We start from the raw sequence: 27,026 nt of genomic DNA, 5'->3' as shown, positions 1-27,026 counted from the left end.
GAATAAACAAGATTCGTTGCTACCCCGTGAATAAATCGATTTAATATCCCCACAGTTGTGTGATTTCATATATAAACATCTGTAGGAATCACTTGAGTCCTATATCTAATTTTCAATATTAATATGATTTTTTAGGGGGAGATGGTGGAGATTAGCAAAGGATAATATTTGGGGAAAGAAAAATCAGGATAAACAGTAGACACTTGAAGGGACGACTCACAAAGTTTTTAGGGTAATCTTTAGAAAGTGTATTGTAAGATAGATCACTGAAGTGTGTGCTGAGCGTGCTGAGCCAGCATCATATCCTAGGATGGTGCACATGGAAGAGAACGCAAGTTGTCCGGATCCATGTCATTGCCCATGTTGTCGACATCGTCATCACTGTCAGATGATGAAACGAGCTCAGTGACGTTGGGACAGTAATTTGGATCACGTTCACGGCGATTCCTTAGGCACTGCCTCACAAAAAAGGTGATCATGCGATCGTCAAAAATGTCCTCACCAACCACATTGCGACATGTGAGATTGCGCTGGACGCACTTTTTCAATCCCTCGAGATTTGGTTCCTTTAACATAAATTACAGATTTTTCAATCGGTAATAGGAGAGCTTGTGTCTATAATAAAAGCCTATTACAAAGTTTGATAGATTTGAGGGAATATTTCCCTTTTCTTTCATACAAGATTAGATTGAAAAACAAAATAAGGTGATTAAATTATCAAGGAGAACCGGTGAATAATAATTTGATCTCATTTTGACTATTAGAACTGTGAGAAGGAGAGAGCGGAATTATTTTCCGCTTTTATACAATTTTTCTTACCGATCTAGAGCTTAAACCGTAAGAGATACCAACTTTCGGTTTTCGGTGAACCGCCCACCCTAAATAACATTATCGAATTTAGTTTAGTTACTGTTCAAAATCTTAAAAACAAAGTTCCGGATGGGTCAAAATCCTGAAAAGTCAAAATTTCGAATGGGCCATAATCGTTAAAAACCAAAATCTGATAGCCAAAATCCCGAAAGCTGGAATCCCGAAGAGCCAAAGTCCCGAAACACAATCCTGAAAGCCGAAATATCGTGAAGCCAAAATCCCGGAAAACCAAAATCTCGAAAGCCAAAAACCCGAAAGCCAAAATCCTAAAAACCAAAATTCATCTTAAAAGTATCATAAATACTCCCACGATTGCATTCCGCGCTTGATGAAGGCAAAGGTAAATTTTGTGTTTTTGGAAATTATTCTGCACACAGTAAAAAAACGTGTTAAAAAATAACGTGTAATTTACAAATTACCACTAAAAAACAATTGTAAATTTTGACTTTTACCACTATTAAAATGGTAATTTTTGTGTAAAAAAATAATTTGTGTAAAAATTTTCAGCGTGTAATTCAAACATGTAATTTTTGCCACTTTTTAAATGCACAGTAAAAAAATGTGTAAAATTTTTCTACTATAATGGTGCAAAATCGACCATTTTAGTTGTTTAATTTAAAAATGTTTAAAAAAAATGCACAACATTTTGGTAATTTATTGTCACGTAATTGAAAATTACCACTATTATAGTTGAAAAATTTTCAATAATATTGTTTAATTTGAAAATGTGTAAAATTTTAACACTATAATAGTGTGAAATCAGATAAATTGGTTATTTAATTGCAATCTGTGTAAAATTTCTCACTGTTATAATCATTAAAATTTTTCAATAATGTTTCGTGATTTAAAACTGTTTGACAAATTCTAAAAATTACCACTATTATAGTTAATTATAGTTTTTCACATTATTATAGTGTAAAAAAATACACAACTTTAATGTATTTTTTGTCACATGATCAAAAATTAACACTATTATAGTTTGATCATAATTTTTAACACTATTATAGTGTGAAGCCTGGTGTATTTCAACCAAATTTGTTGAATTTTTAAACAAAAGTTGTGTAAAAATTGTTGAATTTCCAATTAAGACTTATACTTCAGTCGAGATGTTTTTAAATGGACAAAAGTCATATATAACATCAAATATTTATATGCATAATAAGTATATCGTGAAGATCCGAGCATCAGATGTAATCATTTCGCATTAGGGGGATCCGGAGTACAGGAAAAACCAATAAAAATGTCTAAAAAGGCAAAAAATCAAAATCTTCGAAATGAAAAGAAAATTCAACAATAACCAGAATTCAACAATTTTTGAATTTACACATAAAAATTCATCAGTTTTTAAATTCAACAATTCCAATTTCAACATCTTGAAATTCAACAACTTTAAATTAAACAATTTTAAATTAAACACTTTTTCCAAATTTAACACTATAATAGTGATGTGAAAGAATACACACTATAATAGTGTTAATTTTTTTTCTGTGTGGAACACTGTCACTTAAAAAGTGGTCAATATTCTGCATCGTGTAAAATTTGGTGCGTGTAATCAAAAACGTGTAAAATCGCCATTATAGTTTGACAACTGCTGGAAGCATCCATCTCGGTGAGTATTTTCTTTGGTTTTTTGAGTTTTATAGCCTTTAATTTTGCGAAAAAGACCAAATCCCTCAAGAAAAAAATGAAATAACTCCTGCTAGTATATATTTTCAAGATTTTATAAGAGTAATTGTGAAAAATCCAGTGATGAAACTGAACACGCTAGAAATTACACTTTTTTTTTAATTTTACACACACCTTTTTACACATATTTGAAAATTACATTCTGCAAATTACACGCGAAAAACATTACACGCTGGAAATTACACGCAAAAAATCCACGCTGAAGATTACACGTTTTAAAAATTACACTTTTCCCAAAATTACCACTACTATAATATACTATACTATAATAGAGATGTCAAAAATTACCTACTATTGTAGTGGTCCTTATTTTTTACTGTGCACATTATCATCTGAATAATTTCATCCCTTTCCGGATTTTGATCATTCAAATATTTTAGCTTTCGGGATTTTGGCTTTCATGATTTTGGCATTCAAAACTCGAATGATCCAAATCCTGAACGGAATGAAATTATACGGATGATAGTGTGTAGAACAATTTCCCAAGATACAGAAAATTCACTTTTGTCTCCAATAAGCGTGGAAGTATTTATGACACTTTAGATTTCGGGATTTTAGCTTCTCGGTATTATGGCTCATGGAATTTTGTCTTTTAGGTTTATGGCTTTCGGGATGTTAACTTTCGGGACATTGGCTTTCGAGATTTTGGAGTTGGAGACTTTGGCTTTCGGATTTTGGCCTTCAGGATTTTGGCCGGCACTGGTTTAGTTTATTTCGAAAACGGCCCCTACGATTTCTCTTACCATTGGATATTTTTTGGAAACTTGCTTCTCCACATTTCGACCATACATAAATATGACTTTAAAAAATCGCTATTTTGAGTTTTTGAAGGTCAATATTATCCACTTCGGAGGACATATTACTCAACTCTTTTGGTATAAATTGTTTTTTTTTTTTTTTGGAAAGGTTATGAGATATAAAACCTGGTTGAATCGAGTTTGAATCGGTAATAAATCGGTAAAAACTTTATCTTTTACAAATAACAAATAAATGATCGAAACTCCGGGCGTGATTTAAAACATTTAGGCATAATTTAAATCTTGTCATAACCGATTCATAACCGTTTCGCCCCAACTTAGACTTGAAAGGGCTTCAAAAGGGAACAAATCCAAACTTGCTAAAACTGGCTTAGGAATACATTTTTCAGTTTTTTTTACATTTGAACTTGTAAAACCGCTTTTAGATATCATTCAACTGTATTTTCGTATACGACGGTTTCTTAAGTTATCCGAAAAAGATGTTTTACAGAGGAAGGAAAGATCATAATTTTTTTTTAAAAAAAAAGGTCAACTCATGGTGAGGAGTCTTTTCTGAAGACTCAAACTCATTGTCTCTATTCTTTGTGGTTAATACCCGATTGCAACCGATTCAGATTTGTCGGGAATTCCCAGATCTTTCAATTACTTGTTCTTAAAAAAAAACACAATTTGAAGGTTGATTATTTCAGAAAAAACTTGGAACTAATCTTTTGTACATTACCATCACAAAAAAAAGGAATTTCAAAGTAAACCTCCTAATTTATAAAAATTTAGAAATTTTGACTAAGCATCTGAAAACGAGAAAGTTATAGGACATTGAAAAAATTGTACTTACATTTTCATTCGACGGCATCCAAATCTTAACATCATGATCCAATCCCGAAGTGGCGAGAATGGGAAAAGTGGGATGTGGTTCAAGAACATTAACCACTCCAGCCTCATCTCCTGGCATCCACTGGACAATGGTCTCTGTGTTTTTATCCCAGAAGAAACAATTGCCACAGTCACTGCCACTCATCACAAATTCCGAGCGTGGCCCGAAGAAATTGACTCCTTTGATCGTGGAGCTATTGCTGCAAACCCAAACAAAAACAGGGCATCATGTAGGCCTTCAAAGCTAAACATTAAAGTGGATACATACTCGTGTCCCTGGTATTTGTGCAGATATGAACCAGGAGTTTGGTATTTGTTGTCGAACAAGTAGACATCTTCGTCACTGTAGGACGCAAGGATTTCTGTACCCACCCAATTGTACACAGCGCAAGTGATGTAGATGGTGAAGGGTTTCTTATTAGCCAAATGTTCAGGGCTCAAGATCTTCAGGGCATTCTTCACATTGCGTCTGTCGTACACCCGAACAAACTGATCGCGTCCGGAAACACAGAATTCCTGATCGATCGGATGCGAGGAAATGCTGTAGAGTGGAACGCGCCTATTGTGGACCTTTATAGTAACGATCCTGAAAAGTTACGCGATAAACAGTAGAGTTTATACAAATTACGAAAATTGAAAATAGGAAGTCTTTGAAGTTCATTATTTCGAATTCATTGAATTATTTCGAAAATGTTATAATGGAATTGTTAAATCGTTCAGATAATCTGTAAGGCGAAAGTCCTCAAGACAATCGCATGGATGAGCATCTTGTCCGACTGAGGTTTCTTCAGAGCCCTCAGAGGGCCTCCCTATGATCTACTCCCTACGAGGATACAACTTGAACTGATTCACATTCCTATACCTCTCTACGATATCCCTTCTGAAGGGGTAACTCGCAGGCTAGCCTAAAACCAGTCTGATCATCCGTACTAATACGAAACGAAATACCTCAGATATACTTTTTAAGAATAATCTTCTTTCAAGACTTTTTGTCTCATAACTGATTTGAAAAACCAGGTTAGACCGATTCAAAGTCCTAAAGAGCTTTTTTTGAACCGACTTGTTTAAGATTACATTTATTTAAATGATCTTGAAATTTCCAAAACGGCTGAATAAGTCTCAATCGGTAATAAAACGGTAAAGTACCGGTAATTGATTTATGCTTCTCAGTTTACTTTTTATTTGATTATTTAAGTTACCGGTCTAGAAGGCAAACGTTATGGCATATCGTCTTTGGGTATTTGATATCCTCCCCTATATAATGGATATGTGGACATGGACAGTTTCAGACAAGGTTTTTGGATAGGATTATTTAGTTATTTAGGAGGGTAGGTAGTTTAAGTATCCTTGATTCCGAAAACGACCCACCTTAAATCGGGTCCGACCGTCCATAATAGTACGAAAGCGATATTTTTACAACTCTTTCAAATAATACTTTTCTTACAAGACTTTTTGTCACGAAACTGATTGAAAAGCCGGTTTAAGGCCAATTTAATTCATCACAGTTAATCATTCGTCAACGGACTTGGTCAAGATTAGATTCATTTAAAGTCTTGGAACTTTTAACATGGCTGCATAGATCTCAATCCTCTCAATCGGTAATAAAACGGTAAAGTATCGGTAATTAATTAATGTTTCTCGGAATATTGGTTTTACTCGTTTTACTGCTCCGAACTCCACAACGAGAGCAGTACCTATATATAATCCCTCGATTCTTTCACCACCCTAAATTTTCCACCTTCCATCCCCTGAGAACCATTTTTCTCAACAAATTTTCACGTTCCAGATGATTTCCGTCCGTCCGTCCTGCTGTTGCTACGCACAGAGCCCAAACGGTTGGAGATGGAGGCTTATACATGCTTCAAACCTAAGGCTTAGCTATCTGGCTTAACTCATTGAATCATTCTTAATAACGGTTTTTCAAAGTCAAAGATTAAAAGAATAGTGTCATGTTTGGGCTTATTGGAAAGGTCTTGGAATTCTTGGTAAGCTTGAACCGATTCCAATAACTTATTTTTGTTCAAAATTCAATTATATTACTCCTATAAGGTAATTTGGTCAATGTTTTAAGTGATTTATAAATCGGTTCAAATCGGTTTTGAACCGGTTATGAGCCGATAAGTAATTTTTGTCCAAAAATCAATTTTACTCTTATAATTATTCTGTGCGATATTTTGAATGATTTATGAATCAGATCAAATCGGTTGAAAACCGGTAAACTCTAAATGATCCAAAAAATACTTTTGAGCTATAGCATCTAAGTCAGGAGTTCGAGCACTTTACAAAGCCTTGAACCCTTTTTTCTCCTATTTTGAAAATAAATTCAGGATTATATAATGCAATTTAGCTTCATAATTGGTTTATCGATCCTTAATGATAGCATAGTAAAGTCTAGTTTCACTTAAAATATGTGAAAAAAGCCATATTTCAAAAGTACCCCAATTCAAAGGTGTCCCACTTCCCCCTATTGGTCTTAGTGCCGTCGTGTCGTCTTTTCTGATGGAAATTCAGCACTTAACATTTCATAAAAATCTGTAGGTTTAATGGAAATAAAATTGTTCATCAGGGAAAATAAAGCCCACTAAAAAATACAAAATATGTTTTTTTAAAATTTTTAAGAAAATCACTAAGAACATATGTCTATAATTCACAATTAGCATTTCTTCACTTTTATTTTCAAGTGTCAAATTATCTTAATCAGTTTATCGGCCTCCGCGAGAGGTGGTCGAGAATAAATCAGCAACTAATCAGTAATTTGTTGATTTCACTGATATGTCTGAATACGAAAACAGCTTAGGAGATTTTGGAGACTTTAAATCAGCTAAATCAGTAATCAGTAATCCGCTGGGATGTCTGAATTGGAAAACAGGTTTATATATAATATAAATGTGTAATCAGTAATCACCTGAATCTCTGAATTGACGCCCTTGTTCACCTCTGAACAAGACCTGACATATTTTAAAGGTCTTTAAGTAAATTTCTAACAAAGCTGAATTGATCTAAATTCGTAAAAAATTAACAATATAAATTCGACTCAAGGTGGATATTTTTATATAATTTTAGATGAATCAATTTTAAATCGGGTATTATCTAAAACGTTTGAACGAAGACTTTAAGGTTTTGCAACACTCTAGCTTCGATTTTTCCCTTATTCTTATAATCGAATTTCCAATAGGGGAATTTTATAACAGTATGAGAATGTCATATGACAAATCTTAAACGTTTTGATCTTAGACGTTTTGAAATTTTCTATCCGTTGCGTCACAAAATGTGGTCAGAAAAAAGGTGGCCGGAATTTAACTCAATCAAAGTGACCAGAATACTACCCAAAACAATGTCCATATTATTATTAATTTTTCAATATTTTAGGAAGTGATTTAAAGACAACAAAGATGATAAACTAGTTTTCAAGGTTCCACACATCCCTTTCGAAAAGGAAGTAATAAAAATATCAATATGAATTGAAATTATTGCATTTCAAACTTAGGACTTCTGTGCTTATATGCAACTATGCCGGAATTTGGCACACTTACCCTACTAAGAGCTTCATAGAGTTGCTTGCAATAGCTATTCGATTCTCACTGGACTTTATTGTAGTCCTACTCTCGCGTTTACCACGAAAATTTGTCATATGACATTGTCATACTGTTACAGAATTCCACTTCAGGTATCCGGATTAATTGGTCCTAAAATGATTTTTCTCATCAATCTTTGTTTTTTTACCAATCCGTGATTGATACGTATAAAATAAAAATCCCGCCTACGATAAGCTAAACTGATTTATTAATTAGTTTTATAATCTTTGCATAGTTTATTTTAACCTTAAATTTCTTCGCCGAATACTGGCTATTGTTTATTAATTGGAATCGCATGTTTCTTTACTGATTAGCTTCATGTTGAACATAACGCATAATTTTGGAAACATTTGAAGTTGCTTTTTATTTCGTGTGGTAATGATAAAAATTGATTAAGTATATGCTTCAAATTAATTCAAAATAGTCTAAAATCAATTTCGAATGAGTTCTATCACGCTAGAATTATGATAAATCACAAGATTCGATTCAGAAAAAATTGATATTCAGAAATTAAGACCTTCACCAATCAGGCAACACAAATTAATTCAAAAGAAATTCTTCGTATAATTTTAATCAATTCTGATATCGCAAGTTTCCTATAACCACGTTATCTTTCTCAAAAATTGCCTCATATTTTATCTTGAAATTTTATTAACCCTAAAACCAACTGTAATTCACAGAATATACAAAGTTTTATTTGGTCCTAAAATGGTCCCAAAATTTATTTTCCATTTCATGGGTGAAACTGCCCCACCCTCCCCTATGCTTCAAATGAATTTAAAATGGTCTAAAATTAATTTAGACTGAGTTCTTTCACGCTAGAATTATGATAATAACAAGATTCGATTCAGAAAAAAATTGATATTCAGAAATTAACACCTTCAGCAATCAGGCAACAAGAAATGAATTCAAAAGAAATTCTTCGTAATTGAAAAAATTCTGGAAAAGAGGATGCACTCACCTCTCACGTTTGTTGCCCTCTCTCAAATCGCATCGAATGACGTTCCCATCCTCCCCGGCGGAGAGCACTTCAAAGGGTGCTGTGGCAGGCAGGGCGACCTTGTGAACGGGTCCAAGGTGCTTAATGAGCAATGTGCTGATGGGTTTATCGCTTCCCGGAGGCACTTCGTGATGTCTCACTGTGCCATCTCTCGCGCTGGAGATGATGTGCACATTCCCGAGTTCCATGAATTTTGTCTGGAAAACATTGGATGTGTGGCCACTGTCGAAGCTGAAATCGTGCTTCTCCTGACTGGCCCACTTCCACAGGATGATCTTCAGATCATCGGATCCGGACACAAGAAGGTCTCCGGCCCGATTGAAATTGAGACTGTTGACACAGCCTTCGTGTTCATTGAGCTTCACCATCAATTCCAGGCGCTCCACGGCGTGTCGGGAGCCGCCGAAGCGACGTTCAAACATGTGAGTTGAACGTCCGGCAAGAGTGCGCCTACCACGGCCAGTGAGCCCAATTTGGCGGTAGATGAGCTCAGGGACTGAGCACCAAGTGTGAGCTGGCTTCTGCCATGTGAGGAACTCTGCCTTGTTGCCTACGGCATTGAATTCGTGCGACTGCACGGATGACTGGGAGCTGTAGGCATCGTTGTTGTCCGAATCGGAGTGTTGGAAGAGGCTCGAGGTGAAGAGCGATGGTGACGATGAGGAGCTTCTCGAGGCAGTATTTGCCACAGATCTCTGCTCATGATCACTGCTCAATTCATCTACTTCCATTCGTGATTCCCGGGATTCTCTCTGGGGACTCGGATCGCGTTCTCGACGTTCCTTGCGCTCAGTGAGACGCTGTCTGAATGTCGTAGCGCCCTCATCGTCATCGTCAGATGTCGAAGGTGTTGGGGAACAGAAGGAACCGACGAAGGAGCGAAATTTCGATGAGCGATAATTCCTGTTGGCGTGCTTTGTCTTGGCCACAGTCGGTGACTTGGCCGGGCGACTTTCTCCGCCATTGGCGGCTGTGCTGGTGCCCGAGCCAGAGGCACATCGACCACTATCTTCACTCGTTGCCACAGCTGTGATCTTTGAGGAGGAGCTCACTGAGGATAAAGCCGTAGACGTTGAGGCTTCTCCGACGTCATTGGCCTCACTGCCACTGTCAACCTGACTCCGCATCCCACTGAATCCATCGGACATGGCACAGGTGCTAAAACCAGGAAAGAAAAACAGATCAATGACAAAATCCTGGCCATCAGTGACGCGACAAAACGACGCAAATCTTTGACGTAATTTGGGGTTGGAAGTTTTTGGGGCTCAGGCACACTTACCTCTGATTCTCAGCACCGTGGCCAGTCTCTTTGTCGGCATCTGTGTCACTGAATCGTGTCCTCTTGGCGGACTGAAGGTCTGGGATGTCATCTGTTCCAGACGGACTTTCTCCGGACTTTTGTTCCTCGTCCATTTTTTCACTCGGTTTTCTTTTTACTCCAATTCTGTCAATCGACGAAATATCTCACCCAAAAGCCTCAGTGGAAGCGAGAGGCACCAAAACATATGATTGCTAGAAAGAGATGGTCGTATCTACTGACAGCTTTTGGCTGCGTATCTTCTTAGATGCTGTGAGATATCCCGCGAAAATTAAAAAAGTTACCCCCGTTACTCCGATTTGTTTTTAAGTTGCATAAATTTCACATTGATTTTTTAATGAATTTCTTTTAAAAATTTAGAAAATTTACCTTCAATATAGTTCTACAAAATTCATCCACTTGAATTAAAACAATCTATTTTTTGCTTGAATAAACTTTGAAAAAATTATACAATTAATTTAGTTTTGTAGTTTTTCATTAATATTAATAATAATTTATTATAAGGACGCTTGCGACCCTCGGTCGTTCACCCATAAAAATGATTCTTTAATAAAATGATAATTTTATTCTTCATGAACTTGACCTTACGATATTCAGGAAGGTGAAAATGACTATGAAAAAACTACGTTTTTAAGACAAAAACATAAATCAATGATACTATAATATACGTCTAAAAATACCTACAGTGGCCGCCAATAAAATAGAATCACTCCTTAAAATTCGAGTTTTTTAAATTTTGATAACTTTTTTACTGCTCGAACTCAAAGAGAGAGAAGTTATATAATTGACTTTTTTTTCAATTTCTCGCTGTTCTGGAGCTTAACCGGTAAGAGACATCGACTTCCGGTCTTCGATGACCCTTCCTCAAATGACATTATCTCGTACCCAACCTCTTTACTTTTCCCCCCTCCCCCTTTCGTACGTTCCCTATCCCCCAAAAATAGGTCAAATTGAGGTTTTTCCAATTCCAACCGGTTAAGTACCGATTTTTGAATAATTTTATATCCCTAATAATTGATATTCCCGAAAAGTAAAGTTTTTTTCGATTTTTCTCAAAATTGGCCCAAGCTTTTTCAATGATTTTTGGATATGTTTTAGAGCTGGTCCAGGCAAATATTTCGCCCAACATACATATGACCGGAAAATTCGCCATTTTGAATTATTGAAGGTCAAAGGTCAACTTTGGAAGGCTCATTTTTCAACCGATTTGGTTAAATTTGAATAAATTTGGAAAGGTACTGCAATGTCGAACCCGGCTGCATCGGTCTTCACCGGTAATGAACCGGTTAAGTACCGATTTTTGAATAATTTTATATCCCTAATAATTGATATTCCCGAAAAGTAAAGTTTTTTTCGATTTTTCTCAAAATTGGCCCAAGCTTTTTCAATAATTTTTGGATATGTTTTAGAGCTAGTCCAGGCGAACGTTTCGCCCAACATACATATGACCGGAAAATTCGCCATTTTGAATTATTGAAGGTCAAAGTTCAACCAATTTGGAAGGCTAATTTTTCAACCGATTTGGTTAAATTTGGATTTTTTGGAAAGGTACTGCAATGTCGAACCCGGCTGCATCGGTCTTCATCGGTGATGAACCGGTTAGGTACCGATTTTTGAATAATTTTACATCCCTAATAATTGATATTTCCTAAAAGTAAAGTTTTTTTCGATTTTTCTCAAAATTGGCCCAAGCTTTTTCAATGATTTTTGGATATGTTTTAGAGCTGGTCCTGGTGAGCATTTCGCCGAAACATACCTATGGCCGGAAAATTTGCCATTTTGAATTATTAAAGGTCAAAAGTCAACCACTTTGGAAAGCTCATTTTTCTTTTTGCTTAAAATTTGATTTTTTAGAAAAGTATTGCAAATTAGAATCCGGCTGCATCGGTAATGAATCGGTTGAAAACCGATTTTTTGATTTTCAAATGCTCTTGTGATTTATGAATCAATTTGATCACTATAGTAGATCATTTATTCCAAAAGATTATGCAAAAAGCTAATTCACCGTGAGCTCTGTCTCGTGAGTTCGAGCATTCCGCAAAGCTGGGACGCTTTGCCATCTCTTTTTTTAGTATGTTTAAAAAAAATTAATTTACAAATGTTAAAGTAATTGCCTTATGTCGAAAAAGTGCAGTACCGGCCGCAAAAAGTCTGTATTTTTACTCAGAATACGTCAAAAGTGATGTTCTACTGGGACAAAATAATAGAATCACTTTCATTTATAGTCATAAACTGAAATTCATTTCGAGTAGGGTGGAATAACCGGCTATCGCCATGTTTAGGAAAAAATTAAATTCATTTAATCATAACTTTTGAATCCTTGTTACAAGATAAGTCAAATTTGACACAAAGTTACTTAGATGTATTGGCTCTAGATACGTGAAAACAATAATCCTAGAACATAACGCTGGACTACTTAAAAAACTGATTTTTATTAATAATGCAAAAATAACCATTTCGTCGCCACTTTTTACCACTTTTCGCCAGTTTTGTAAAATTTGTAACCACTTCTCGCCACCCACTTGAAAAGAACCACACTCGGTTATTTTAGGCAATGCTATAAAAAGAATACATTCACCATTTCTCTTTCCTTGTGATCACTTTATTATTACTCTCTTTAAATGATTTTTCTTCACTTTTATTTGAGAAATCAAATTATGGGGCTTTTGCAGAAAGTAAACAATGCAGATTTGACAACTGAGAATGTACGAAGTGAAGTTAGCGTCGCCTATTGAAAAGATATGGCGACAGGTGGTAAAATCAATTCCAGAATATTACCACTTTTCGCCATGCCTCATTTTTATATAAAAATAATATAAAATGAAATATTAATTGACTAAATACAAATTTTATGTATTCCACAAGTGCAATTAAATATTCAATAGACAAATTATTTACCCAAATAGGTATTTTTGGCCTGATGAAAATTTGACGACACTTAGTACATTTGGTAAGAGATGTTGGATTCGATGCACTTGCTTAAAATATTGCTCTAAAAAGTGATCAAAATCATGAATCCGAAACGAATAATTATTATTTTTCGATTCTATGCGTAAAAGCAGAAACAATACAAAAAAATTGCGACTCATTTATTTCATAAATTGCGAAAAATAGCGATTTTAATGTAAGTGGCGAGAAGTGGGGCACTGGCGAGAACTGGTGATTCCACCCTATTTCAAAAATATTTAGTGTAATGTCAGTAATTATTTAGTGTCTTGACAATTAATTTTCCAAGTTTGGATAAATGAAAGTATGAGAAATTGGAGAAAATGTAGAACTTTCTTGTTAGAACACATCTTTTTTACGTATTCTGATTAAAAAATACAGACTTTTTGCGGCCGGTACTGCACTTTCTCGACGTAAGGCAATTACTTTAACATTTCTAAATTATATTTTTTTAAACATATTAAAAAAAGTTATCAAAATAAAAAAAAACTCAAGTTTTAAGGAGTGATTCTATTTTATTGGCCACCACTGTATATAATAAAGTAACTTGTCAAAAAGACCTTTAGAAGAATAATGATTGGCAGATCTTCAACCTATTATAAATTAAAAAGAAATTATTAATCTTAAAAAATTAGGGCCTCCAGGGTGGGTGAACTTTGACTTTGAATAATTCAATATGGCGATTTTTCTGACGTTAGGTATCGATGTCAATGTTCAGCTGAACTACCTCCAAAATTTATCCAAAAATGAACGAGATCACCAGGGCCAATTTTGAACAAATCTAGAAAAAATCTCATTCTTGACGTGTTTTAGGGGATTGGGAACGCATGAAAAGAGAGGGGGAAAAGAAATAGATTAGCTTTAAGATTATATCATTTTAGGAAGATCAACGAAGACTGTAAGTCGATATCTCTTACCATTTGAATTTTATATATGGGTCAAAAGACTGAAAAAATGCGAAAAACAGTATTTTTTAAATAGAGGTATTACCTTTACTTTCCCGATACATCACCGATTGTGACCGCTGCAGTTTTTTTTAAATGAACGAAGTATCTATCCTTAAGACATATCCAAGTGAAAAAAAACCCAAGACGCATTTCTGATCAATAGACTGACTAACGTATCATGTTAACTTTGTGCCATCACAGAAATCTTATGTGAATCTGTTACCGCTGTTGTTCTCTGTATTGAACTGCTACAACGTTATTTACCTTTCTTCCATCTCTTGTTATTCTTTCAGGTGGTCAGGAGGAGCGCTAGTGTGGGAAATGGCAATACAACCACCATTCAGTTCGCGTAGCAATGTTGAAGCACGAGGTACGTTTCCATTCTAAAATAGTTTACAATTCTTCCTAAACAAAAAAAAATCGCGACAATTCACGAACAATAAACTATCCACGAAGCTTGAACCGTTTGGAGTTTGGTGAATGTGAGGTGAAGAAAGAGCTCGTATGCTCTATTGGATTAATTGATTGCGGTGTGATCGTGAAAAAAAAGAGCGTCTTAAAAGATCTGTCTCACTCTCACTGTCTTGCCATTTGGTGGGCCTTCTCTCGAGGAGTGGTAAACCGGTTTAAGTGCCTGGAAAAGATCTCGTGTTGACTCAGAAGAAACCAAGAAGTTGGTCAGATTTGAAACAGTCCGCGCCAGGCTGACGGTGTTCAATTGTTGGCTGTTCCCGCGAGAACATTTTTGTTATGTGAGAAGCAACCTTGTAATTTTTCCGTTGAGGGAGATTTGTGTGGGAACTGCATAATCCTAAGGTAGACACAGTTCCATAACTATTTGAAGAAAATTGCGTTTTTCTTTTGTGGCCAAAGTGCAAATTTCCGTGTGTGAATGAAAGTTGTGTGTTGCGAGATATTCAAATGAAAAGTGAGTGAAAGATGCAGAAAATCTCCATGTTACTTAATCAACATTTCACTGTGATCATCATCCACTTGGTGGCTTTTTTGCTGATGGTACTAACCAAGCAAAATGTCATCGCTGCTGGAACAGGTAAGATTAAACAGATGCTGCAAAAAAAAAGATCACATTTTTACAACGTGTACACAATGGAACTTAAATATCGTATAAGATTTTCATAGGATTTAGGGGAAAGTGGTCTGCCTTTGAATGCGGCAGCCTTTGAATATTGTAATTTTTTCACTTTTCTTTAAAGCATAAATTTTTTTCTATTAACTATTAGATAGCTATTCATAATCCTCACAAGTTATGAAAAAATGCAGACCCTAGCTCTTATTTTCTAGGTGCTAGGGCAAAAAAACGAAACTGAGCTCTAAACTGTAATTTTGATAAATTCATTCCGTTCCACAATTCATGTGTTTTTTCATAATTAAAATAATTTTTCGAACAAATGTTCTATTGTGAGTCATAGAAGGTTATTCTTGGATGGTATTTCTCCAAATACATTTTGATTCAGATGAGACAAATTTTGTGAGTGATAAAAGTTTGCAAATATTGCTCTGCGGCAGCCTTTGAATCTTAATGTTGTGTGCCTTTTGAATCCTCTCTTTCCATGCATTGAAACATCTGACAGCTTCCTGTCCGGGAGCAGAATAGAACTCCTACTTTGGTCTGACGAATGTTATACAAATACTTATAAAATGCTATCTTGCTCCGGCCGAGATGTTTCAAACTGACAATTGTCAACTTCAATGGCGTTTTATTACAAATTTTCAAGTGAAAAACAGTGCTTCAGCAAAATGTAAAAAATATTGTTGTATAATGACTTTTGACTACAGTGGTGGTTTTATTGAGTGCATTAGGGTTCATGCTAATCAATTATGGGCCACTTAATGTTACAGCCCTAATATTCTCAGTGAAAAATTAAGACTCAAAGGCTGCCCAAACACATTCAAAGGCAGACCATGCAGGCTGCCTTTGAATATATCGACATAACATTTTTAAGTTCCTCACCAGGAAAAACTGAGGACTTGCGAGTCCTGAATGGGGTAAGCATAGAAGCTTAAGGAACAAGAGAATTTTTTGGTGTAGTGAAAAGTAAAACTCATGTTGTAGTTTACTCTGAAAAAAAATCTAAAATTTTGAACATCATTTTTCGTTCAAAGGCAGACCACTTTCCCCTATATGAAAATGAAACGCATAATTGGGGGTAATTTGTTGCATTAAAATATTCATGTTATTCACGAAATCTGGAAGAGAACCAAGTGATCAACTGTAAACGGTTTTAAAAAAATCTAATTCTGTTTAAAATAATCACATCTAGGGGTTAAATCAACTTTCAATTGTACTAAAAAATGCAAATCATCTAAAATTAGTTTCTTTCCATCTTCTTAAGAAAATTGCATAAAAAACGATTTTGAAAATGTTAACAAACACTATAAAATTAGGTGTTACTTAAATACCTCCGGGGATAAAAGCAACCCTTAAGTTGTTTAAGTTTACTACTGAATCTAAATCGGTTAAAATTGTCTATGCTTTTTTATAAATTGTCAACTGATAAACTCTACACTGAGAGAAATCCGAAAAAGTTGAAATAACATTCCGGGGAAATGTTAATTTTACCCTGCAGTATTGATCTAAAATCGGTGTAAATATTACCGTTTTTAGGTGTATTAGGGGTTAAAGTTACCCTTTTTCATGTTAATTTTACCCTTAAAAAGATGTAAAATTAACATTAAAAATGTTGATATATTTTTACACCTAAAAAGTGTTAAAGTTATGAGGAAAAAAAGTTAATCGCACCCTCTTTTTTCTCAGTGTATCACAAGTTTTAAGTAAAAGTAAAGTAGAAGTAGGGTAAAATGAGGTAATTTGGAACCATTTACAATTTGGGACATTTGAGATTTTCTCACTGTTTGTAGAGATTCAAAAGGAAGAAAACTGCTCCTTTTCTTCTTAAACGTATTTTTCTTCTATTTTGCAGTCTTTGTTTTCTCTTTGCTCATCTGAAACAGTGAGAAAATCTTAAGTGTCCCAAGTTGTAAATAGTTTCAAATTACCTCATTTTACCCTACTTGCATAATAAATTAAAGCAATAATATATTTTCAAAAGAAGAATATCGGGGTGTCATATCAACCCACTAATTGCTCAAAATTTCCCCAAAATGCTAATCATATCAGATTGTTATCCACCATCTACAAAGGAAATCGCCGATCAATCCAATTGACAAGCTATTGGCAGTTAAAAAGCAAAAAAAGTTTAATGCTTGAGGAAGTATTTGAGTGTCAGTAATACTAAATTCTTCAAATTAAAACTTAATCATCCCAATTAAAATTCATATAGTATGATTTACAATGACTCACCTTCAACTTTCATAATTCACCTGGCGTTGTTTTATTGTGTACATAATTTTCATACAAAATATTTCACGCTTTGATTGTTCTGCAAGTTACCTTTCGTGAAATAATACTGCAAATTTTGCTATAAAAGCATGTTTAGATATATAGATAATTTTACTTTTCTAATTGGAAAATTCACTTTTATTCTCAGGACCATCGCACGATAAAGTCGTAGTTTGTTATATAGGTAAGTTTATTTTGATATTTCATAGGGGAGAGGCTCTCAATAATTGATTTGAATCCTCTCAATCTAAGGTACTTGGGCAACTTATCGACCAGGATTTGGATCCTTCACCATGGACCATGTTGATCCCAATTTATGCACACATTTAATCTATGCCTTTTCCGGACTAGACACCGACACGGACGGCATAAAGGCTCTTGGTAAGGTTTCCTGATTTTTTTTGCGTTCTCTGTAAACCATCTGCGATTACTGAGAGGAAGAAGAGAGAGAGGAAGTATTGGATTCCACATGGTAAACAGGGGTTGATGAAATTTCAGTGGGTGTCACGCTTCTGTGGTTTACCTACTTAAATATTCCTCGAATTCTGATACATTTTATGACTATTTGACTCACTTTGCAATATAATTTTCAAAAACACGGCATGTTTCTTTATTCTGTTTAGTACCCCGGAAGCTCAAACATTTTAAGCATTTTTTACAACCTCAGAAAAAAGCTGCATAAATTCCTGTGGCATTTGCAAAATACATTGCCATCTACAAGAAGACATAAATAAAGTTGTGTCATCTGTGATTTATTTTTTGCATATGAAGAGCTACTAAATTACCCTGAATAGCGAATGAAAATTAAGTCAATTCAATTTGCAGAAAGTCATTGCAACATAATACATCATATTTATACCACGATAAGAATTGCATTTATATCGTACAATGTTTGATAATGCAAGTTATCACCTGGAATTCCGCAAATAGTACAAATTGCAAAAATTTTATAAAAAAAGACACAAATAAAACATCATAAAAAGCCACAATCAACACGAAAGCAAAATCATTTTATGAACGCAAAATTAAGAACAGAAAGAGTCATAGACCTTTTGGTTATTCGCGTTATTTACTCTCTCGACGGTAATGAATGGTAATGGTCCACTTAAAAAATATTGTATTAAGAAGTAGCGGTATGGAAAAGGTATCTGAATTTTCAATTGTAAAATTTTTGGAAGATTTAGAATAACAAAACATTTCTTTGAAAAGTTATGGAGCTATTACATTGACAAAAAAGAAAAAAAGTAAGAAGTAATTCAATCTTACTTTTTACTTGTCATTTGCTTAACAGATATTCTACACAAAGATTAAGTAACTGTTTTTAAGAAATAATACGAAATACTGAGAATTCAGTTGAGAATTTAGAACATACATGTACTAAAATCAATGAGCAATATATTTAGCGCAAGAAAGGTATTGTAATATTTACTAAAGTTTTTGATACCTTTAAAAGTACAAACCTGTACACTACTTCAAAGCTTCTACTGTCATATCCAAAAAAATTGAGCGTTTCTTAGTACAAATTAGTACAGGGTGGTTAAATAATTGTAAATCTCATTTCAGTAAGGGAAAATTTTTTTGGCTTCGCACATACTCTGGCTTCAAACGCTTCATATTTTTCCCATATTTCTTTAATGCCATTATCGTATTTAAAAAAAAAGATTACAATTTAAAGGGACAGATAATCCTAACCGGCTTATGTAGGTGAGATTCTTAACGTGAGCTAACTCGGAGTGCATGCAAATTCGATTTAGAGCTGAAGTTGGGAGACGCCATTCAGTTATCTTGAATAAAATTCGTGAAATTATACAAATTTTGTATTTAAACCAAAATATCAAGGATTTGGATGAACTGACAGAAAAGTGTTAATATGGGTGAAATGTAGACCAGAATGTTCTCTATAATTTTGCCGTAGAACTTGAACTCATCGATTACTCAGAAGTCAAGATAAGCGAGGTTTTTTGTTTCTTAACTCGTTTTTTCATCCAGAGTGCCCCAAGTAGTCATTTGTTGAACTTCAACTATATCAAAGAATTGTTGTATTTTGTGGGACTTTCCATTTAAAACCCTATTTTAAGTGTCTTGGTGGAGTAGAGGCAGTCAAATTGGCATCTGAGTGATTTCAAAGCGTTATTATGGGAAAAATCAATTTTTTCACACTTAAACGGCAAAATCGGAGTGATAGCGTAGTCTGAGTGGAAAATGATGTATAGACGAAATGTAGAGACAAATGTGCTCTACAATTATGTTGAAGTAATCATCAAAATCGGTTTAGCGACAGTCGAGATAATTGAGGTTATGTGATATTGAAATTAGTTTCTTGACTGTGGCGCCCCTGGTGTTGGTCCCACAAAGTTCAAATATTCTAGAAAGTTGTAGCATTTGGTGAGATCTTTCGTTTAAGCCCTCATTCATCAAAATCGGTCACATAGAACCGGAGATATGATTTTTTGAATTTCGTGAACTTTGACCCCTCATATCTCCGGTTCTATTGAAACCACAGCGCGCATACGCACCATTTTGGAATCGTCCTAGACTGGACTACAACATACTAAAATTTCATTAACTTGCACAATGCCGTTTTTGAGAAAAGTGACTTTGAATTTCGATGAATTTTGACGCTATCACAGCGCCACCTGTGGTGACTTTTTGAACTTCCATCTGAAAGTGCTCATCGGGACGAAACCAAAAAGGTAAAATTTAGGTCGCAATGTTAATTAGAACCGGAGATAGAGGCCGGTCAATGTTCGAACTTTGACCCCTTATAGCTCGGGTCAGGGGTTTTAGATCGACTTAAGGTTTTTTTTGTTTGATAGGTATAATCAACGGCTACAACATACTAAATTTTCAGCCCGATGCACAATGGAATTTTTGAGTTATTTAACTTTTAAGATTTAAAAATTTTCTTTTTAAAAAAGCGCCCCTAGCGGTGGTTTTATGAACTTGCGATGTTAGAAGGGGAAGTGGCATTTCACGAGAGCTTTCCAAAAAGCCCTTACTTTTTAAATTCTGACAATTAGAACCGGAGTTATGGCCATTTTAAGAAATTTTTTTTGGACCCTTATAGCTCGGGTCAGGGGGGCCGGGGGACCTTAAGTTTGGTATTGATGGAAAGCTCTAAGGCCCAGCTATAACATACTAAAATTTGAGTCCGCTGAATGCCATAGGGGCGGAGCTATTGAGAAAACAAAAAAAGGGGGGTCTTCAAAATGGCGGAAGGAGGGGTGGGGGGTGGGGGGTCAATGCACCAAGTTGCAATTTTCACCCGATATATAACCTTTGCCGAAAACCGCAAGTCGATATCTTTTTTAGTTTAGGAGCTATTAAGCTCCAAAGAGCGGCCGGCCGGCCGGCCGGCCGGCCGGGAACGTAACTTAGCCACATATATATTCGGAATCAGGAAGTGCTGAAACACATTTTGGCCAAATTTGAGGTCGATCGGACGACATGAAATTTTGTTAGGATTATAGTAGGTGAGATTGTTAAGAATCTCACCTAATACTAGGGTAAGTGTGCCAAATTTCGGCATAGTTGCACGCAACCTCCAAATGCTCAAGTTTGAAATGTAATATTTTTAATAGAAATTGAATTTTTTTGTTACTTTTTAATAAGGAGTATTTCTTGGAACCTTGTATACAGTTTATCGTCTTTATTTTCTGTAAATTCATTCTTAATCATTTTTAAAGGGAATAACAATGTAAACATAACATTTGGTGCCCTATTTCGGCCACCTTCATTCTCATAGTTCCATGCCCTCCCGGAATTCTTTCAATGTCTTTTTCAGATCATCTTGCTCGTCGAAGCGACATTTTTTGTTACTTTTTGCATTGTATGCTCCCTAGAGTATGCAAAAACTAAAAAATTATGGATATTCGAAGAACAAAAAATGTGGCCGAAATTGCAAGCTGGCCGGAATTTGGCACACTTACCCTATATGTCCTTTTAACATAAAAAATATCTTGTTTAAATATCAAACTTTATGTGAATTTTAATTAAAAATTGTAAAATCATTAGTCAAATTTTAGCAAAAAGAAAATCACGTGTGGAATGATGACTTTTCGAGACTATCGAATCGATAAATCTGTATCTGTTAGATTTAGTGAACGGCGAAGTTTTGAACAGTATTAGACCATTAAGTAGTATTTTTAAAGGAATATGACTGTCGATAAATATTTATATTAGAATTTGGTACAAAAAGTGCTGCTATCATTTCAATTTTTAAGAATCTATAGTCGATACTATCGAAAAGAAGATATCGTGTCGCCCCAGAATTTTTGCGTAATTTTTTTTTTTGATGACATCTCTTCTGGAAAAGACTAATTAACAATTAATTTTTACTAGCCAAATTTGTTTTGTGCCATTCAAATGTTTTGTTTTGATTATTGTCTACACAAAGGTAACCAACTGAAAATTTAAATTACATTCATCGTTGTTCAAAAGTGATTTTACGCTCGGATTCTAATAAATGAAAATATGATTTCTTTGTTTTTATCAAAAATCGCAAAAAATTCTCGGTTAATTTACAGTCACACGAAGTACATATAGGAGTTTTTGCTTCCAAAAATGTTTACCTTTTTTTAAATTTAATATCCAATATCCGAAACGCACCGAACAATGAATTGAAAGATGTAAATATTTGATGAGCATGGATCAAAATGTTTCATTTCAACCATTTGGTTGAGGTCAAAATTAGAATTTCAATCTAAAAGACTGTTATGGTATAGGCTTTATTTGAATTATTGTTCCATCATTATTATTGTTTAAATCGTGATTTCAGTGAAGAAGCTAACGTCAAGATTAAAGATTGCCTAATTCTAAATTCAGGATAATACAGGATATATTGAAGATTATGTTACAAATTAGCCTAAAAAAATAAACTATATAAAAATTGATGTGCCTGAAATCATATTAAAAATAATAAGGTGAAAAAGAAATAAGACTTAAGTTTCAATAAGTACTTATTACTTGGATGCTATCCCTCAAAAGTACTTTCACAGGGTAAGTGTACTAAATTTCGGACAGCTTAGAATTTCGGCCACTTCTTTTATTCCTCAAATTTCCACGAAGTTTTAGTTTTTGTAATCACCCCTTGGCATGTAGCCTGTGGAGTTGAAATCAAATCTCACATTCACATAGAGATTCATATAGTAATTTTTCTACATTTGCAACCGTTTACACGAAGTTAAAAGTGAGAATTGTGCTCATAGTGTAAGATGCTGGACCCTATGGAATGATAAATATATCAGATTTCTGTTGAAATAATTTTTACGTTAAAGCTCTGTGATCTGAGATCATGAGTTAGCTTCAAATAGCTCAATATAAAAAAGACAACTGGCCAGGTCTTAGTTTAAGAAGAGTAATAAAATTGATTTACGGACACAAATTACTTATAAGCTCATAACCGTTTCATTACCAGTTCATAACCGATTGGAACCTGTTCAAACTTGTGAAAAATTCCAAGACCTTTTTAACAAATTCAAACATGGCACAACTTGCTTGAGAAATCCGCTCTCTATAGAGAGTCTTTTTAACCATCGACCTTGAAAACCCGTTGGACGAAAGGTCCGTCTAGGCAACCTCTCAAGAACAACCCAAAAATAAAAAAAAAGAATTGCACAACGCATTTTTGAGCAATCCTGGGGGTGCAATTAATTTTTTTTCCTCATAATTTTAACACTTTTTAGGTGTAAAAATATATCAACATTTTCTAATGTTAATTTTACACCTTTCTAAGGGTAAAATTAACACGAGAAAGGGTAACTTTAACCCATAATACACTTAAAAAGCATAATATTTACACCGATTTCGGATCAATACTGCAGGGTGTAATTAACATTTCCGGAATGTTATTTTAACTTTTTCGGATTTCTCTCAGTGGAGATAGAGGAAAATAGTTAAAAACGTTTAAATTTTCCCAGAGCTCGTGAAAGAATTAAATATGCGTTTTGACAAGTTTTACCCCAGTCTCCCCTACTTTTGACATATATTGGTGCCTAATGGCGTCCATACACTAAAGAAATTTATGTCCATATTGAAGGAAATTTCCTATGCTTGTGTAGGAAAAACTCTTCAATATGGACATAAATTTTTCTAGTGTGACTCATGTGTCATGAGTTCTAACATTCCACAAAGCCTAGAACGTTTTACCAACCCTTTAAAAGTTATAAATTGAATATTGATCAATTTTTTTTCGACCAAATTTAATTTTTTATTGTACATTTTTATAATCTAAAAAATAAGTTATTAAAAAAATAATATTCAGCTAAATTTTCGGTATAAAGTTTCGTTGAAGTTTTGCTTAAAGGCTTAAAAAGTTAACACTTTATTTATTTTTTTTTATTTATTTATTGTGTACTTGAGTCCTTTTCAAATAATTTTATATTTTGAGTTTATGCGGCCACCGCTGTCTTAGCGTTGATGACCAACCTCCGGAGTGAAAACGGTGGAAAACTTCTTCTTTTATTATTATTAAATAATTAAATAAATAAAAGAAATTAAATAAATACAAAGATTATTTATGATTATGATTATGATGATTTACGTTAAACAGATTTGTAAAAAAAACACTTTTCATACATTCTCAATATTATTCTTGAAATCCTTAGATATTTATTTTCAAAATAATAGCTTTACCTTTTGTTTTCTTTTTTTTAGTAATGTAGAAAGTGTAGGGGAAAGCGCGCTACATTCGGACAACTCAAGCTTCGCATAGTTCAATTTTTCTCTATGTTCCTTATGGATTTCTTCCATAGCTCTTTTCTGAAATTTTGAGGCATTGAACTATTTATTAAAATATTACAGTGGACCACATACATTTATAACACATTGAAAAAAATGCTTTGTGCGAAGCATAAGTCGTTCGATATTTAATAGAGATAGTTTAAAAAAAATCAAAATGAATATATAATATTAATTCTGTGGAGAAAAATATTTCAAAAAAATAATCAAAATATTTTAGTATTATCTTACTTCTCTATTTCGACTATTCGACTATACTAGATATCTCTTATGTTAAATTATTTATTAATTGATAATGAATTCTCAAGAAGAAACTCTCAAGAACTCTCTCACCTGCTGTTGAGCCCTGCTAAGTATTTGTTAAAATTGCTACTCAATTGATCTTGTTTGAAATCCATCACCATTGAAGTGGAATGGAGTGATGATAAAATTCAACATAGTCTAGACTCATTCTGTAACAATTAGCACAGATATTCATGTCAAGTTCATCAGCAAATTAATTGATAGTCACTCCCAAGGAATTAATAAGCGTCTTCAGAACATTCTTGAATTCTAATTAAATTATTATCAAAGAAGTCAGGTGACAATGAATGTTACTTTGTAAGAGTTGCTCTTTATTATTGAAGTATAAAATCAAACAATCTGATAGATAAATGTTTGCTGTGGAAATGGGATGGTCTCTTTATACTTCCTTTCTTCTGACTTTTCACGTAATCGCTGATTTAATACTATTTACGTGGAATAAATTATGATTCATTTACTGCGGACAGATCCATGGCAGGATTTGAAAGACAATTACGGAAAGGGTGGCTTTGAACGACTTACTGGTATGAAAAAGGCCAATCCTCACTTGAAGGTGACTCTGGCCATTGGAGGATGGAATGAAGGTTCTGTAAAGTATTCACAAATGTCTGCAGATCCCAGTCGAAGGGCTAAATTTGTTAAGAATGCCGTGGCTTTTATCAAGCGATACAATTTCGATGGACTCGATCTTGACTGGGAATATCCAACTCAGAGAGATGGAAAGCCCGAGGATAAGGAGAATTTTGTGAGCTTGGTGATGGAACTGAAGAGTGAACTGCGGAAGCATGATCTTATACTTACTTCAGCCATTGGAGCTTCCAAAATTATGATTGATGAAGCCTACGATGTAAAAACTCTGTCCAATTACCTGGATTTCATGCACATCATGTGTTATGATTATTCCGGAAGTTGGGATAAGAAAGTTGGTCCAAATGCCCCACTTAGAAATAACGGAATCCTCGATATTGTAAGTAATTGGGAAAGATTGTTTGGGGAAGGTTTCCTAAAAGACATGTTTTTTTTTTATTGAAGGATACTACAATTTCCCATTTGTTAGCCAGAGGAGCGTCTCCATCAAAGTTAGTTCTTGGACTTCCGTTCTACGGAAGGACTTTTGTAGCTCAGGGTGAGGGATACTTTGGAGATCCAACAGATGATAAGGGCTTCCCTGGTCCTTATACGAAAGAAAGTGGTTTTATGGGATACAATGAGATTTGTGCTACAGTTCAAAATACCTCGGCAGCCTGGGAAGTGTCCTGGGATGCTAAAACAGATCAAGCAATTGCACGGAAGAAAAATACAGAAATTGGTGAAACTAAAGTTGTTACCTTCGACAGCAGCCGGTCAATTGCCAACAAAATCCGATATGCTGTAAAACTGAAGTTGGCTGGAGCTATGGTATGGTCAATTGACACAGACGACTTCCTGGGCAACTGTAAAGTGGACAATGACACATTTGTGGATTACACGCCAAAGCCTGGGGTTAAATTGTCCTTTCCGCGACGCGTCAATGACAATTTCCCGCTACTGAGGACCATTAATGAGGCCATAATTGTGGCTCAGAGCGAAGCAGAGCAGGAAAAGGCAATTGAAGATGATAAGGATAACGAAATACCTCATGGATCAACAGGATCAGCAGGAGTTTGCTTTCAAACCCACTTTTTGTCCATCATCGTGATTTTGTCTATTTTTTCAAGTGGATTCTTTTCGTAGATGTTTTATATTTGCGGGAAGACTTAATAAAAAAGAATTGGCGATATTTAGGGAAAATTACTCTGAACTTCTTTCTCTCACACATTTGTCCCTTTTATATACATTCCACTTCGCAAATTACATTCATTTTGTAAGTTTTCAGAGAAAATTCACTCTTTCATATCAAATAAGGTACTTTAATAACGTTGTTGTTTTTTTGTCTCCAAGAGAGAAATATGGTCAATTTATTTGTGAGAAACTTGAGCACTTTGACGAGAAATTGGACAAATTTTTGCCCTGAAAGCGAGACAAAATTAAATGCATTTGAGCAATTTGTGTGAAGTAAAGTCCTCATGATAATTCGATTTGTATAATTTGAAGAACCAAATGGGTGAATAGGAAAGCTACAACTGCGGAGAAAAGTGATGAGAGGATTTCAAAGGCAAAGTTAATATTTGCAATTAATAGTCTGTGAAGTGGAAAAGGGGTGAGTAGTAGTGCAATTTAATGCGATTTCATGCATCTGCAGTCACAAGTACGTTTCAAGCTATCTTAAGGAGTCAAATTGGAAGACATCTTTCTGTGACTTTTCGTCGGCCAACAGTTCCCAGTGGGTTTTGGGTGGGAAGATGTGCACCATAATGTTGTAAAATTGACGCTAGATTCATCCCACGAGAAATGTGACTCACACCCGTATGACAGACTTTCTCAGGAAAGTGTAACGCTTTAAAAAAAAAAGGGGTAGCAAGCCTTCAAGCTTTGCAGAATGCTCAAAGTCGTCGTAAATTATGCCCTATACAGACTTATGGCTTAAGCCGAGAGACGGCTTAACGTAATTATAATTTAAAACAATGATTTGACTAAATTCCCAACAGTTTCCCACTAACTAAGCCGATTCTCGGCTTTACCCGAGCAACGGATTAATCAGAAACTGATGATAATCTAACAAAATGTCATGT

The 27,026-nt window shown here is 34.7% G+C and overlaps 2 protein-coding genes across 2 annotated transcripts; one reads left to right on the top strand and one right to left on the bottom strand.

Moving 5' to 3' along the window:
- Nucleotides 1–20: 20 nt before the first annotated feature.
- Nucleotides 21–10,296, bottom strand: LOC129804248 (DDB1- and CUL4-associated factor 8). The gene is made up of 5 exons (XM_055851387.1): nucleotides 10,042–10,296; nucleotides 8,724–9,920; nucleotides 4,456–4,773; nucleotides 4,150–4,387; nucleotides 21–566 (listed from the first exon to the last, which is right to left on the bottom strand). The coding sequence occupies exons 1-5, from the start codon at nucleotides 10,173–10,175 to the stop codon at nucleotides 306–308; spliced, it is 2,148 nt and encodes a 715-aa protein (XP_055707362.1). The 5' UTR covers nucleotides 10,176–10,296; the 3' UTR covers nucleotides 21–305.
- Nucleotides 10,297–14,241: 3,945 nt separating this feature from the next.
- LOC129804258 (probable chitinase 2) lies at nucleotides 14,242–26,148 on the top strand. The gene is made up of 5 exons (XM_055851399.1): nucleotides 14,242–15,024; nucleotides 17,483–17,518; nucleotides 17,587–17,715; nucleotides 24,843–25,342; nucleotides 25,408–26,148. Exons 1-5 carry the CDS (start codon nucleotides 14,913–14,915, stop codon nucleotides 26,086–26,088), a joined length of 1,458 nt encoding a protein of 485 aa, XP_055707374.1. The 5' UTR covers nucleotides 14,242–14,912; the 3' UTR covers nucleotides 26,089–26,148.
- Nucleotides 26,149–27,026: the final 878 nt, after the last annotated feature.

Source organism: Phlebotomus papatasi, chromosome 2 (assembly GCF_024763615.1).
Source record: "Phlebotomus papatasi isolate M1 chromosome 2, Ppap_2.1, whole genome shotgun sequence".
NCBI classification, from domain to species: Eukaryota; Metazoa; Arthropoda; class Insecta; order Diptera; family Psychodidae; genus Phlebotomus; species Phlebotomus papatasi.
The sequence above is the reverse complement of the archived record's forward strand: the minus strand, read 5'-3'. Positions and strand labels throughout refer to the sequence as shown.